Raw genomic sequence first — 17,548 nt, forward strand, 5'->3', positions numbered from 1 at the left:
GTGGTGCAGTTATGCCCTCAGTGCTCTGGCATTTGCTCCAGGCACAATGCACCATGTACTCCTAAGTGAGAAGGTCCTAAAGGACTGCTACATAAACTGCTCTAATATTAGTGCCAGTCTGTCCTATCAGCCCTTATTTGCCTGTTCCTTTTGCCTCACCAGTTCACTGTCACTTAGCTTTATACGTTACCGAGAATTGTTTTGCTCCATAATTTCTGTACTATTGCCAACAGTTTCTGTATAATAAAATATCTATTATTATGTATTGGGTACCCTTGGGGTTCAGACTCTCATGGAATACATTTAAGAAAAGTGTGCAACTATTTTTCCTCTTCCACATTTCATCTCTATAAAAATAAGACATTTGAATTCTAATCCTTTTTCTGCTTACAGCCACAGTAAAAATTAGAATGTACTCTTTTCACAGATGAGGTAATTCAGTTGAGACTGACATTTTTCTTAACATTGTTATGCTTGCCAATCTCTAGGTTTTCTCATGAGGGTTGCGAGGGTTGGGCCACCTGCTCATCACAATACGCATGTGCCAATACCAGACACCTCAAGACAGGTAAAGAGTCAAGGCGCTCCAATTTAATTATTTGGTCACTATATGAAGCTATGATTAACTCAGGAGAATTCCAGAAAACTTTCGAATGTTCAAGACTGATACCTTTAGATGCATGAAAATTTTTTTGAAACGTAACTTTTTAGCAAGAAATTGATCCTCAACAGTTTGACTACAATTAAAAAGCAAACATAAGACTTTTGTTCAGGATCTTAGTGCAATTTTTTATAACGCACACGAATGTCCTACTGAGTTGCACCAGGAGAGAATCTCCGAGAATGTACTTTTCTTGTATGAAGAGTTGAGAACTCACTTTGCAGAACATCACAAAGCCAGTGAGAGTACAGGAGCTGTGTCCTCACCTCTGCCTCCTTCGGTGCTATCACAATGCCTGCACACAAACACTTAATCAATGTTCACTAAATTCAACTGGACAGGTTATATGGACACACCAAAAACTCTCGGTTAGCATATACTGTAGAATCTAGATACATAGTTTCAAAGACAAGAACAGATTTTTATTCAATGAGGTAGATAGAAATACTCAAAAGTAAACTCAAAAGTAAAGCATATTCTGAAACATCCACACATGGATTTATAATGTATTTCTGAACATACGCAGTCTGTTAAATGTTTCCATAACTCTCATCTATTCCAACAGTTTTCAATGTTTAGCATACTTATTAAAGATTCTTATTTAGCCAAAGTAAACACTAAAATGATATAAGGCAAAATAATTCATTTTATTTCTTAAATGCCTATGTATTTACAATCATAAAAATGTTCGTGCATAACTTATGACATACTATACCTTCACATTTATTAAAAATTAAAAATATTAGGAAATCTAATTACTTATGAAGAAATTAATGGCTGATCAAAAATGTCATATTACTATTATTAGCTTAAGATTATATCATAATCATGAATAGCATTTCATCATGAATACCTTCATTTTACTTTTAAAACTATACTTACAATTTTTAGATTAAAATCTCATATTGAGGCAATAAGACTTGACTTCAAATTACAGTCACATATGGAAGGGAGCTTTTAATTCAAGGTTTCATTATGGTCCATAGTATAAAGATATATTTTCATGAGGGGTACATGATGGATAGCCAGCAAAAGAAATATGCTAGCATAGGGTAGTAATTTGCCAACTAAGCATGCAATGAACCAACAGACTACTTTAGAACATGGTAAGTCCTTGATTATTGCCAGCTTTTCTATAATGTCCAGGTTCTCAAAGGTCACTGAATTTTATAATTATCTCCAAACAATTTTCTTCATGGTCATTTAAGCTTTGTCTAAACAGCTGGGTATGTTGCCAAGCAACACCACCATCTCCTCTGCTTAATTCTGCTTCCAAAATAACTTCAGTGGCACCAGAAAAATCATGATAAGAGCGAAGAGTTTTGTCTGTTGGAGGGGAAAAAAAAAATTAACACTTTGCTTTTAGTAACTTAACATAAAGAAATAGTTTTGGAATACATATTATATACCTAACCTGTAGGTAAAATCAACCCTTGAAAAAATAAATACAAATTATTCCTTATGGAGGAAATATGTCCTTTGAAACAATGATTTTTCTTCATCCATTTAAAATAAAAAACATAAACAGTTCTATTAGAATGAGGTTATACAAGCTTTAATTTTATTTTTTTTCTGCAGTAGTATGAATGACTCTTGGGTATGAAAAGCTCAAATAAGTACAATTATTCTTTAGAGTGTTAAATGTACACGTCATGATTAATTCTCCAGTCTAATGCTTACCGCCTGACAGTTCTACTTGGGCTGTTTCAGATTGCAATTTCCACTGTATTGTTCCAGTTTGAAAGGTTTGACTACTTGTTCTAATAGAAATGCTATCTATTTTTAGGCCAACTGACCCACACTCAAACTTCCAGGAAATATAAGCATAAGATGATCCTTCCCTTCGGGCTAAATATACCTACAAAGGAGGAGGAGAACAAAGAATTATCATAAATAATAAAATAATGTAGAAAACACATATAATCAAAGTCTTACTATCATACGGTACTATATACAAATGATTATTAAAAACCTAATTTCTTTCCCATTGAGAAGGTTTTCCCTATTAACATTCTGCACTTTTATCAGCAATTTTTCCTATAGCATATTTTGCTCTGGAAGAAAGATACTTGGATACAGGTGCCCCGATAAGTACAGCCCTAAGGGGTACATGCTAACCAAATTTCGGTAAATCATATTTTCTTTTAAATTAGTTAAGTCCAGCTATTTAATATGAACTTTATGATGAGTCCTGCTGAAAATGAATTCTTTTAAATGTAATTATTCTTTATCTTCTTTTTTAAGACTGGATTTTCAGATAAGCTTTCCTAGAGCTGAGATGGGCTATCTACTCTAAGTCAAAAAAACTCATTGTTAAGTAATGGTTTAAAATGTAGTATTCATGCTGCCTCTCTAAATAGTATATTCCCATTCCTTCATTATCAGTGACCCTTACCACTTTAAATGTACACTATTTAAGGCATCCAAGTTTACTGGCTGCTTCCAGCGCATCTCCTCTCATAGTTTCATCTACATTCTTGAAGATGTGGACGTGAACACTGACATTCACAGCCTTGTCTTTCACAGGTAACTCCATTCACCCACACTCAAACCCCTACGAATCTGACTCTTTAATCACTTATCCCTGATGCTCAAACTCACACAATAACTCATGCGTTTCTTTGAAATAAGTCTCAAAAAAACCCTTTCCTCATTTACCCCACACTTACCACTATAGTCATGACTTTATGCTCATCTCTCTCCAACTGCCTAATTAATGTTTTTAAAAGCCCACTTCCTTCCTATCATTTGCATGGTCTAGAATGTACAGCAAGTAACTGGCTTGAGCTTTAAATCCAAACTCTCGGCTTTCACAGTCCTCCAGAATTTCACCCCATTATGAACTGCCAGTAATTCTTTTATCCAAATGTAACTTTTATTTCAGGTGTACTTAGTATGATCTTAACGAAATCATAAGTTTCTGGGGGCACAGGCTCTGGATTCATATGGGTTTAATAAATAGTGTTTAAGTATTAAAAGTCTGCATACAAACATATTCTTTTAGAAACCTCTAACTTACTTATTGGGACAAATAGAAGTGCCATGTAACACAACTGCCATGGAGATGTCCTACTCCTGTTTCTAGTCATCAAGTAAAAAATCAATTGCTGCTAGCATTCTATTGATATTCTATTTCACAACCTATAGCTTTTCTTCCAGGTTAAATATGTCAGCTAATTTAACTGGAAAGTTTTTAGAATCAGTGAGTTGGAGGTTATCAACAACTAAAAACAATCACTCCCCAAGGAAAATGATTTGAACTCTTTAGACTAGATTGCACTGGATGGCACACCTCGATGTATGGAAGTGGTGACTGCTCCACTCAAGTTTAGGACAACCTCACTGTAACCTCCTCTAATGACCACGTGCTCCCTGGGAGTCACTGGTTCCATCTATACTAAACTACCGGCCATCTAGGGATTACCTGTAACTTCATTACTACTTCAAAGGTGTGGCTAGTAAAGGGGATTAACTGGAAAAAGATGAGCCAAACAGTAGGGTTATTGGAAGAAAGGTGGCTGGAAGAAACTAAAAGACTAGGGAAAAGTAATCTTAAGACAAATACATTCACATTTATGTCTCAGTATATACTTTATGTCTTATGTCTTCTTGGAGCTCAGTAGTTTCAAATGATCCCCTCCCCTCAAAAGTGTGGGCATAAAATATGACAGACTGAAGTCAGGCTAGTTTCAAATTCCTAGTTCACCCCCAGAATTGTCTTAATTATACCATGTGGGTTTGGGCCACAACTGTGGTTTTAACTGTCAAAGGTTTATAATAGCTGTTGAACATGTCTGAGAGAATTGCTTGTTCTAAAATTTACATTTTTCAGTCGTAAAGGCATCAGTTTTTAAGAGTCTAAAAAGTTAAAGGACAGGATAGAATTCATCACGGAATTCTTAAATGCTTAAATAAACATTCAAACACACTGTGAGCAAATAAAAGGTCTCTCGGGCTAAAAAAACAGTATATGGAAATAAAACAGACTCTACTGATATTGAAAATTCATGTCATCTTTTTCTCACACTGTACCATTTTAACCAACTAATTTTAACTCAACATTTTTAGAGGTGGAAGTTATTAAGAATATGTACACTCAATTTGATAACTGAAATGTGCCAAAACAGTAAGATTTATATAAACCCCAACTGTAGTCCTTTCTATGTGTAACAGCAACAGAACCAGTAATTATAATTTATTTAGGAGAGACAAACACTTTATAAGCTTCCAAATATTCAATTGTTTGGTCTAGAGAAAAGAAAACATTTTTTTTTTTTTAACTATTGGATATTCCTCACTTCTTGAGTTATCTTAGATAAATTTTTGGCTGTTGGCTTTTTAATTTATCGGTGTCATCTATGTGCTTGGTCCTGCAGTTCCGGGGACTACCAAGAGCTATCTTACTCTATTTATTTTTTATTTTTTAAAGATTTTTTTATTTATTTGACTGACAGCCAGCGGGAGAGGGAACACAAGCAGGGGGAGTGGGAGAGGAAGAAGCAGGATCCCAGTAGAGGAGCCCGACATGGGGCTTGATCCCAGGACCCTGAGCCAAAGGCAGACGATTAATGACAGCCACCCAGGCGCCCCAAAGCTATCTTACGCTAGCAGCAGGGACAGTAAAATCAGAAGTCATGGAGTTTATCCCCCATAGACCTGAAATCTGTCTGGCACCCACCCCTTCCCTCTAGTGACCCATCCCTGCCCTTCTTTGGCAACTGTAAGGCATACAGCACAGGCAGATCACAACCCGTGGGTGAGAATGAGACCAGTCTGTCTATGGCTTAAGGTCTAAGCTATGCCACTAACAATGCACACAATGAAAACTTATCCTTGCGGTTATGGCTGTGACCACAATTTTCAAGACTGAGAACAATTTGCACGTCAGCTTCTTTATGCTTTATGTTTTTCACATTCTACAGAAGATCCTCACTTAAGGATTTTCTGATTACTATATGGCCAGGCTGTTCTGTCCACAGCTATGGTTTTCTGGAGGTTTGGTTTGTACTGCACTGTTGAAGTTGTTCTTTGCTTTGCTCTTAAAATGATTCTTCTGCTTAGCCTATTAAGATTAACTCTAGTTAAGAAAAAAAAAAAGATTAACTTAATTAAGTTTACTGTATAGCAGACAGTCTTCAGTCAATCATTCCTACACATATCTAGCAGAACAACCGCATTTCAATAGATTTTAATTAAATGCTGGTAAACTGGTATTGCTCAGGAATCTTATTCTTGGTTATTCTATTTTATCACTGAAATCAAACATAAATCACTGTCAGTCCCCACTGTATTTACATCTTTCTGTATGACACTTATTTTTTCTATCTGAAGCTTCTGTAATTATCTCTGGACCATTAATGTGATCATGTCCTTCCTTTGCCTGAAATCTTCAATGCTTTCCTGTTACATAACTGCAAGGTAATCAAAGTCCTTGGGACCTGACCATTGTTCACCTCTGGTCTCATTTCCCACTCTTCTCCCCCATATTCCCTACTGTTCCCTGAACATACAGGATGTTTCTCACCCCAGTGCTTTTGCACGTGCTATAGCTCTGCTCCCTTCTTCTACATCTTGTCTCCACCCTGAGAAACTCTCCCTCTGCCTCCTTCTCCAAAGCCTATTCAGGTATTGCTTCTTCTGCAAGGTCATCATCTCTGACGCAAGAAGGGGTAGTGGCTCTTCCTCTGTCTTCTTTCCCTTAGAGTCATATACAGACCCATATTCTTTTTATCTCACTAATCTAAACAATTGGTCCACATGTCTTTCTCCTTCACTATTCTATGCTCACCTTGACACTTGACTCTCAATTTATCATTACATCCTAAGTGCCAAGCACAGTGTCTGACAATGCACATTTACTGAATGACTAGATGAATCAATTCTTGACATAATGCCATACACCAAAAAGTGCTAAAGTGACTCTAGTGACAAAGATGATATTTTGCAAAAATGCAAAGTACTTAAGAACATGCAAGGGATAGTCTGAATGAAGATAGAGTATCTCTGACACTCTACACAGTCTGAGGGTGGTGTAGAATTTATGCCATATGCATTCAAGCATTCTTACATTCAGCAATCTTTACTAAACATTTATCAGGCACTATGCTAGATATAGGCATACTGAGAGTACATGTGAGTAGAAAAACACGAAGTCTTTTCTTTGAGAATCTTTACAATTCTAGGACAGTGACAAATAATCTACTCTTAAACAAATTTGTTAAATAAATGTCATGAAGGACGGTACATGATACAGTGAATAAATAAAGGGGGAAATGGATCCAGTTAGCTGGGACTAGAGGGAGTGAGGCTTACACCAAGTTCCAAGCAAAGGAATAAGTGAATCTAATACAAAGGAAAATAAAAGGGGATCTGTGCAGAGGGTAAAAGGGCAGTGCAGCTGCAATGTAGAGCAAGGGGGTAGCATGGTGCAAGGCAAGGCCAGAGAAGAAGGCAGAGGCCAGACTCAGAAGAGACCTGAGCTGTTTCTTACCCTTTGAGCACTCAGTAATGACTAGGGTTTGGAAAATGCTTTTCTGGCTTAACGGCATGGAAAACAACTGTGAGATGCAGGAAGACTAATTAGGAAGCTATTAACACTTTTATCAAGGTGTTATCATTTGCCTTCTAAAAAATATATATTAGTCTTCAGCTTTTTATTTTCCTTCCAAATCAGACATCACCGAACAGTGTATCTGCCAAGTAGTAACATTTAGTAAGTCTCCATGTTCCTGGGAGTCTAACTCTTTGAGAGCGTAAGAATCTGTTCAAAATATCTGAAGGCAGGCTGCATGTGATCTGTCATGATTCCGGGTTGGAGGTTATGAGGAAAGGTGTGGTGGGAAACAGGCTTCTTCTATTTCGTGGAGCTAGAGAAACCCTAATTGGGAATAAGCTAATACAAAACTAAAAATACTGACTTAGCTGGAAAATTCAATGTTTCGATGGGAATATATTACTCCTGAGTCATTAGACTCTGTAAGTGTAATTAAGATTCTATTATTTTCTTCATATAACTCGAAACAGATTCATTCAATTTTTAAAAGTGATGCCCTTTGTACAGGTATATCAAGGCATAAACTTTAATTGAGTAGGAGCCTGTTTTTTATTTAATGGCCTCTGCATCTCATTTACATTTAAATCTTACTCATAAAAATACACCCTCTGGCCACAATGGTCTATTTAGAGAACTCCAAAACATGCCATGTACTCCATGCTTTTCCCCTACTGTTCCCTTGCTTTATGAACACCTACTCATCCTTTAGCATCCAGCTCAAATGTCGCCTGCTCTGCGGAGCTTTCCCCAACTCCCACAGCCAGAGCTAATTACTCCCTCCTCGGTGTTTCCATAGCAATGTGTTGATATCCTTATTATAGCACTCAGCATCGTGGGTAAGATGGCTGTTTATGCTTTGGCTTCCCCCTTAGATTGTGAGGGCAGAAACCTTATCTCTATCTTTTTATCCATGTAGCTAAGAACAACACCTGACATAACAGGCATTCAGTAAATGTTTGCTGATGAACAAAACAGTAGAGATGGAGAAGAAATATTCCATAGAATCGACCTGTTTCTCATCACACCACATCTTTGCAGAAAGTCATTATTTTCCCCACTAAGTTTCTCCATTAACACTGTGGTGAGGAAGAAAGGCATACTCTTTCTTTAGTTCCACAAGGATAGCTTGATCCTTGGATAATAACATGTCTTTCCTATCCTGCTTTCTGTTCAGAAGAATCTTTAGGCTAAGAATGGTCTTCCAGAGAAGTTCATCCTCTCTCATCAACTACATAATCAATTACAGATATACACATCTTAAAATTTTCAATTTGATCTTGCTCTACTTATGTTCTTCAACTCAATAAGAAATTTCCTAAACCTAAAATTTTAATAATATTGTAAGGTATTCTTGGTTTAAATACAAAAATATCACCAAAATAAGCACCAAGGTAAATTTTAGAACAAAACATGAATAGAAAAAAAAGGCAGGGATCTTATCTCTGTATGTCTTCTGTATTCTGATTAATGCCTAGGACAATGATAAGCATAAACACTAGCAGCTATTAACCCACGACTCACTTTTTACATCTAGCCAGTGTGTCTTACAAATGAGAAACTTCCCTTCCTACTCAAACATCTTGGCAAGTGAACTTTAAAAGCTCCCTATAAGCTGATTAACTCCTATGAAAATCTATCAATAATATGGTTCGATCTACTGAGGTCATGTGAATAGTTTTGTGTTAATTTTTGGTGCCTATCTAAGGGGAAGGCAGTTTAAAGGCAAAGATTCTTACTTGCAACAGATAACCTGGGACGACAATGCAGGGTGGTATAAGTGAACTACTATAGTCCTAGTATCCATTTCTTTATTCTTTAGGGCACGGAGAAGAAATAACCAATATTGCTGCTCAATCATCCACATTCTTATGAAATGAAAGTCTGTTATGGTTAGCTCTTGGGACTTTAGATAAACTGTGAGAGTCCCCAATAGCCTGCATTTAGTAGGAAATCAATAAGTATCTCTGAAGAAATTAAATAACACTATATTTTATATATTCATGCAAAAACTAGTCGTGAGTTGGTCATACACTTATTTTTCCCATGAATTAAGTTCAGCCTCTTTGATGAAAACAGATGCTTCCTTGATACAAATGCACAGATTTCTTAGGGACTTTTGATTAAATGCTCAGAGCAGGATTTTCTTTTACAGGTTTGAGGATTACTAAAAGTAATTTTGATATATCAATTATCCACACACAACTGAAACAATCGACATTTGTTTGAACAATGACAAAGTTTTTAAACAGTTTCATGCATGAAATTACCATGTTCCAGTCTGTTTCAACTTTTCTGAATATGGATTCCATTTTCCACACACCATTCTCCCATCCAGAAATGGTTTGATTATTATTTGAAACTCGGACATAACCATCTTTCACAATATTATAACAAAGGTGGAACTGTTTAGAAATCTTCTCATTTTCAGAGGGAATGAACAGGGTTTCTTTTCTCTTAAAAAGAAAGCAGAATTAGTTTTCAAAATAATGGAACACTATATATGCAGAACTGCTATGTTCAGTGGTAAGAGATTCCTTCAAGTTGAAAATGAAGAGTTGGTGCCATTAAAAAATTTGGAAAATATTTTATAGGTTAAATAGGATTAATAGGATGTGGCTATAACACCAACCATTACTAAACAGAAAATAAGAAGTGTTAACTACATATAGCTCTGATTTATATTTTTGTGATTTGTGTTCAACCTAAATTCATTTCTTTTTCTTCATTTCTACCACCAACATCTCCATTGTCTCCTAAAGTTGACTCCCAGCTATCAACTCTTACCTCTCCTATCCATGCTCCACATAGTAATGAAAGTGATTTTCTAGAAATTGGGATAAATTGGGATATGCCACTTTCTTGCTTAACTCACTCCAATGACTTCCACTGTATTTAAATTCCAAACCTTTTACCAAGGCTACTAGGGCTCTAAATGATCTATTCCCTACTTACTTCTCTAACCAGTCTTATGTTACTCTTCCATTAGCTTCTCAAATAGGTCCAGCTAGTTCCTGCCTCGGGACCTTGACACCTGCTGCTGGAATGCTGTTCTTTCTACTCTCCATACACTTGATTCTCATCCTTCTGGCCTCAACTTAAAGCCATTTCATTAATGTCCTTTCCTGATACCCTAAGCTAGGAGAGTGCCTGGGACACATAGCTTGAAACAATCTTCAATGTGTGAAATGACTACAAAAGGTTATGTTTTACCTCAAAATCAGGGAAAAATTTGCATTCTAGCCCAAAATAAATCCATGTTTGTTCTAATGTAAATCAGTCCTGAGAAATCCTGAAATCACTGAATGAATCTAAAGTTTGAGAAAGATAATATATTTATCCTGTGTGTCTTTATGTGCCACTAACACAATGGCCCCTGTCCTTTAGACATGGCCAAAGTAGCATTTTGTTACAGGAGCTGCCCTGTGCACTGCAGGTTGTCTTACCAGACATTGCCAAATATCCCCTAGAAGGCAAAAATCACCCACCATTGAGAACCACTGCTCTAGTCTGTGTCAATGTCTTGCCACAGTACATGCTAATCAATCAAAAGAGTAGGCAATGCTTTTTTGTTAAATATTGGGTACTGGTATTAAACAATACGAAAACTTCAAATGTACAAGAATCAATAAGCAGAATATACAGCGACTTAGAAACAAAAAGAGAAAAAAAGTGTGTGTGTATAGACACTGTCAGCATTATTAAAGTAGTAACATTAAATGTATGAAAAAGATAATTCCCTAGTAGAACCTGTAAATATTACTGTCAAAACGGTAAAGAAAAAAAGCAGCTTATTTTTAGAAATTGATTTATAATTATGAATAAGTTCAAAACAAGGATGTAACAAAACTTCCCAATTCTTTTCTTCTTTATCAAAGATATTTTAGGGTGTTGACATAAACCAAATGGAAATAAAATTTAAAAGTAGCATTATCTACTAATTTACAAAGGATAATTACCAAAGGGAAAAGAAAGATATTTATGTTACTGAACATAATCATATATGCAACTGAATAATCTAGAGTAAGAATAACATTAATATCTCATAGAATTTTTTTAAAGATTTTATTTATTTGAGAGAGAGTGAGCGAGTGGTGGGAGGAGCAGAGGGACAAGCAGACTCTACACTGAGTGCGAAGCCTGATGTGGGGCTTGATCTCATGACCCTGAGATCATGATCTGAGTTGAAATCAAGAGTCGGATGCTCGACTGAACCAGCCAGATGTTCCTCATAAAATCTTTTAAATCTAAGATTAAGATAAAACTTTTCTGTTAGGAAATAATATCACCAATATTTCCTTTTTTCCCCAAATGATTTCAAGGTACAGTTCTGTAACTTATTAGGACTGACATTTTTCATTATTCAATTTACTTTTAAAACAAACATTACTTCTAAAGAAGAAAATGATTTTTTGAATCCATGGCTGTAATGGTCTCCAGTAACTGAGAAATTAAAAAAAAAAATTTCAAAAGGGAAGACAATCTGGGCATATGACCCAATTCATATTTTTAAAGTTTAATCAACTTACATGCCATACAAGAGGAAGCACAACCATCCATAAAAAGAAAAAGAATGAAGAACTAATATCGATGTTTTATTTAAATTGAACACAGCTGTGAATTAAATTAGCTCTTTTAAACTGGCTTCATTTAGATTTAAACTTGTAACTTGTACTGCATCAGCAGTGATTTGAATTATCTGTTGAATTTAGATCTTGTAATTCTATGGCTGAACCAACACTTTCAACTGCCTCCTAAAGACGAAGTAAATTAAAAAGCAAACGTAAAGTTTACTGGGGATAATTCACCCATTTTGGGCATATTCCTTTATTGGAGAAATGAGTTCCAACAATGGTAAATTTAGAAAAAGTAGATATAAAACTCTAATTTCTTTGGAATTCTGATATATCATGGTGGATTATTTTCCTTCTAACATTACATATCTTCTTAGACATCTATATAAAATACTTTCTACTGGGTCAACTTTAAGTTCCCTAAGGGTAAGGGACAGGTCTATTGTACTTTCTTAATGTCCATTACAGAGCACAATGCTTTTCACCTAGATCCTAATATAGGCATATTTCCATTTTTTGTTAATTTTGGGACATTAATCAAGATATAATATCTTAATATAAATTTGACAATATAATAGGAATCACACCAGCAATGATAATTTCTAGCCAATACCAGATGGATATAACAAATATATAAGAGATAAACACTTTCATCTACTGAATTATCCAGACTCTATTATTTTTCTCACTGTACTTGATAAAAATTTATATATGTGTATGTATGTGTATAAATACATACATATATATGAAAAAAGGTAAACAAGGTTCTCTAAAACATATAAAATCTTATTTTGAAAAAAAATTTTTTTAAAGATTTTTTATTTATTTATTTGACAGAGACAGCCAGCGAGAGAGGGAACACAAGCAGGGGGAGTGGGAGAGGAAGAAGCAGGCTCCTGGTGGAGGAGCCTGATGTGGGGCTTGATCCCAGAATGCTGGGATCACGCCCTGAGCCAAAGGCAGACGCTTAACGACTGTGCCACCCAGGCGCCCCTTATTTTGAAAAACTTGAACAGGCATTTCCCAAAAGAGGATATCCAAATATTTACAGAACAGGCATTCAACTTCATGAGTCATCACCACAGTGCGAAATAAAATCACAATGTAATATTACTACATACCACCAGAGCTACTAAAATGAAAAGACAGTACCAACTACAGGGAACAATGTGGAAAATTTGCATACACTGCTGGTGAGAGCGTAAACCTGCACAACCTCTTTGGGAAGCTGCTTGGCAGTATTCCCCAAGGCTGAACATACTCCTAACTCCTACTCTATAGCCTAGCAATTCCACTCCTAGGTATATATCTAACTCAAATGCATAAATACATATTCACCTAAAACATGTATATAAACGTCCACAGCAGTACGAATTTTAACAGTCAAAACCCAGAAACAGCCTAAATACCCGTCAATTGTGGTATGGATAAATTGCATTTACACAATGGAATATTATATAGCAATGAGAATAAATGTGCCATAAACATGGAGCAAAAGTCTAAATTTCACAAAATAATGTTAAGAGAAAAATGTATTTACAAGAGTACATATATTATCAATTCCATTTACATAAAGCACAATAACAGGCAAAACTAACTTATGATGTTAGAAACCAGGATAATGGTTACTCTTGGTGGTGGAAGAAGTGACTAGAAGGGAACTTATGGTTATTCCTCGGATTCCGGAGGTCTACTTCTCGCTCTGGTTGTTAGTTACATGGGTGCTCAATTTGTGAAAATTTGTTAAGCTGTGCACTTATAATTTGTGCATTTTTCTGTATGTACTTCAGTAACAGTTACACTACACTGAAAATTTACAAAAGAAAATCCTATTTTAAAATACCTTGTTAACTCCTGCATGTGACTATACTATGTCAATCAATTATTGGTTCTTTCAAATGTTTATTTTTTTTAATAATTACTCTAAAAAGTTCATTGAAAGGTCATGGCCTGGGGCACCTGGGTGGCTCAGTTGGTTAAGCGTCTGCCTTTGGCCAAGGTCATGATCTCGGGGTCCTGGGATCAAGCCCAGGGCATCGGGCTCCCTGCTCAGCAGGGAGTCTGCTTCTTCCTCTCCCTCTGCCTGCAGCTCCCCTTGCTTGTGCTCCCTCTCTCTCTCTGTCAAATGAAAAATGAAATCTTTAAAAAAAAAAAAAAGGTCTTGGCCAGTCATTTTTCTGTAAGTAAAGAGCACAGTATTGGGAACAGTAAAGTGAAAAGATTATCATGCTATAATGAATTAAATACCTCTAGACCCATTTCACCTCGGGCTACTCTCCAAGCCACTGATCCAGATATTCTTCCACCAAGTTCTCCAGGTTTAGGAGTTTTGGGAGATATAAATTCAACAAGCTCCACAATTATCCTCTGGAGAAGTTCTTTTCTTCTGTTTTCTGACAAAGATATTTGCCTCTGTAATTCATGTTTTAAAAAAAGTCATTAGGATTAGGGAAATGTAAAGGTTCACCTATAAGTAAGAATATACATAAAACATTAGTATTTTAATGGGATCTTGAAAGACGTAACCAACTTTCTGTTCACACATAGTTATTAGGAAACTAAGACACTGCAGAAAACTTAAAATAATTTTACAAATTTTATGTAAGGAAATAATTTGACATCCATATCCAACTCTTCATGACCTTTACTGTCCTAGATTTTAAAATGAAGGTAGCAACTTCTGCTTCCAGCCACAACAGAGTAGCTTGTGTCTGACCAACTGTCCGACTAAGAAAAGACAAAAGCTGGGCAAAACATTATATGCAGATAAAAACGTACAAACACCTGTTTAAATACAACAGAAAGCTACCAAGGTAACCACAACTAAAGAAGCTAAGATCCTAAGGAAAGAAATGAATTGTGGTGAACTGAACATACTCCACCTCTTTTGCTTCCAGGCATTTGCCAATTATTAACTGGTATGAGCAAAAGAGAGTGAGAAAGCAACCATGAAATGATGGCTCATGTGCTGAAAAACAGCAGAATTTTTACAGAATCACAGTACTGTGGAGTAAATAGGCTGGAGTTCAAAGCCTTTCAAGGTGAGAGGCTCTAGTAAACACTCCAGATTTTCAGGTTAGGATCTCTGAAGGGCTGCACAGTAGAAGGTGAAATTCTAAACAGACCAAAAGAAACTTCACCTTGAAACTCAATCACTGGGTTAAGTGGGTCTGCCCTATTCTAACTGTTTGCCGGAAGCAAATTAGTGATTTGGTGTTTAAATTATAAAAAATGTCACACATGTATAATAGTAAAAAATTTCAATACTACCAAAGGGATATAAAATAAAAACTGACTCTTCGTTTTTGAAACTCCAGTTCCTCTTTTCAAAAGTAGTCACTGTTAACAATTTCCTGTGCCTTGTTTCAAAAATTTCCATCCTTGGAGAAGTGTGTGTAATTATATTCAAGACACAATTTCTTTGAAAAATAAAAACATACTTTTTATGACTAGTATTACACTGGTTTTGTTTCACTAAACTTTGCTTTGTTTCACTAAAAGATGTTATGACACCTGAATACGCAAAAAACCCGTAGTATTTAAAACGAGTCCTCGAAATTTTCAATGAACAAAAAAATTAAACACATTAGAATTTTTTTGCTTGCAAAATAATGCTACTACTTTCAGAATTTCAACGGGTTAAAAACTGGCCACTCTTGATCATATAAAAAACTTCAAATGTCCTCTCAAAAATGCCAAATGTTCATACCTGTTTATTAAGTCCATTAATAGTCTCTCTAAGTAATTCTTCTTTAACCTCAGTTCTTCTGGAGATTACCTCGTCATGTTTACAAGAATATCGCCAAGTGACATCAACCACCTCAAATTATAGAATACAGTATTTAATAAGATCACAACCATCAACCTCAATTTGCTAACTACCTAGAATGTATCTAAAATGTAAAAAAACCTTAAATAGATTTTTTAAATACTATCCTTTGTTTAAAATTTTAAAACCTATGGAAAAAAATAAAAAAGAATATGCTTTTTATTCATTTTCTAACAGGTACACTTTCAGGAAAGACTGATAAAATGAGATTTCCAGAATATTTAGCTTTTTAAAACTTACCTACAAAGCTGATTTCATAAAATTCAACAAATAAAAACTTGTTCCATTTTTATTATATTTATATTAAAGAACTAATTTTTGACAAAGGTACAAAGACAATTCAACGGAAAAAAGGCAAATTTTTCAACAAATGATGCTAGAACAACTTGTTATCCAAATGGAAAATAATGAATTTCAACCCACACAGTGGAGTATATACAAAAATTAACTCAAAATGGATGACAGACCCATATGTAAAACCGAAAGTATAAAACTTTTAAAGGAAACACAGGATAGAATCACTGTGGGTTGGGAAAGGCAAAAATTTCTTAGATACATCAAAAAGCAAATCCATCCTTTCACCATCTATACAAATACTGAATCATTCATTATTTTGTACATGTGCAATTATATAATATGTCCATTATACCTCATTTAACAAAGAAAAAAAGCACAGTCCCTAAAAGAACAAATTGATAACCTCGACTTTATTAATTTTGTCTCTTCAAAAGTCACTGACGGAATGAAAAGATGTACCACTGACAAGGAAAAAATCTTTCCAAAGCATTTATCTGACAAATGACTTGTATGCAGAATATATAAGGAATTCTCAAAACTCAACAATAAGAAAGTGAACAATTTAAAAAGACGGGCAAAGAGGACTATGCATGGCAAGTAAGCACGTAAGAAGATACTCAGTATCACACTCAGGGAAATGCAAATGAAAACCACAGTGAGATACCACCTCACATCTTTTAAAAGGGCTAAAACTAAAAAAAAAAAAAAAAAAAAAAAAAAAAAAGAGGACCATACTAAGTGTTAGCAAGGCTATAGAGAAACTGGGAACTCTCACATACTGCTGGTGAGAATATAAAATGGCACGTGACTTTGGAAAAGAGTTTAGCAGTTTCTTAAAAAGTTAAACATACACCTACCATATGATCCAGACATTCTACTTCTAGGCATTTACCAAAGAGAAAAGACAGCATATGGCTATATAAAGACTTATGCATAAGTGTTTACAGCAGCTTTTATTTGAAATAGTAAAAAGCTGGAAACTACCCAAATGCCCATCAACAGGTGAATGAATAAACAAACTATGGTACATGAATACAATGGAATATTCAGCAATAAAAATAGTAAATTATTTTTTAAAATATTTTTTTTTTTTTTAAAGATTTTATTTATTTATTTGACAGAGATAGAGACAGCCAGCGAGAGAGGGAACACAAGCAGGGGGAGTGGGAGAGGAAGAAGCAGGCTCATAGCAGAAGAGCCTGATGTGGGGCTCGAACCCATGACGCCGGGATCACGCCCTGAGCTGAAGGCAGACGCTTAACCGCTGTGCCACCCAGGTGCCCCTAAAATATTTTTAAAAATTTATTTATTTATTTTAAAGATTTTGTTTATTTATTTGACAGAGAGAGAGAGCGCACAACCAAGCGGACTGGCAGGCAGAGGGAGAGAGAGCTCTCTGCCGAGCAGGGAGCCTGACATGGGGCTCGATCCCAGATCATGACCTTAGCTGAAAGCAGGCGCTTAACAGACTGAGCCACCCAGTTGCCCCAAAATAATAAATTATTGATGTGTAAGAATAACATGGGTGAATCGCAAAATAATTATGCTGAGTAAAAGAAACCAGACCACGCCTACCAAGAAGAATATACACTGTATGATTCCATTTTATGTAAAACTCTGGAAATGCTGATTAATCT

General features: G+C 35.5%; 1 protein-coding gene across 2 annotated transcripts in view; it reads right to left on the reverse strand.

Annotated features, from left to right (window-relative positions):
• Window positions 1-1,066: 1,066 nt before the first annotated feature.
• NGLY1 (N-glycanase 1) overlaps window positions 1,067-17,548 on the reverse strand; it is a 56,761-nt gene continuing 40,279 nt past the window's right edge. Inside the window, exons 8-12 of one of the 2 annotated variants that reach the window (XM_002926441.4) lie at window positions 15,495-15,605; window positions 14,033-14,197; window positions 9,482-9,667; window positions 2,342-2,519; window positions 1,067-1,987 (exon numbers count right to left, since the gene is read on the reverse strand). In XM_002926441.4, coding sequence (XP_002926487.1) covers window positions 1,812-1,987; window positions 2,342-2,519; window positions 9,482-9,667; window positions 14,033-14,197; window positions 15,495-15,605 — 816 coding nt within the window. In that variant the 3' untranslated portion in view covers window positions 1,067-1,811. The remainder of the gene's footprint in view (window positions 1,988-2,341; window positions 2,520-9,481; window positions 9,668-14,032; window positions 14,198-15,494; window positions 15,606-17,548) is intronic. The other variant, XM_002926442.4, reaches the window with a different exon arrangement.

Source organism: Ailuropoda melanoleuca, chromosome 6 (genome assembly GCF_002007445.2).
Source record: "Ailuropoda melanoleuca isolate Jingjing chromosome 6, ASM200744v2, whole genome shotgun sequence".
NCBI lineage: Eukaryota > Metazoa > Chordata > Mammalia > Carnivora > Ursidae > Ailuropoda > Ailuropoda melanoleuca.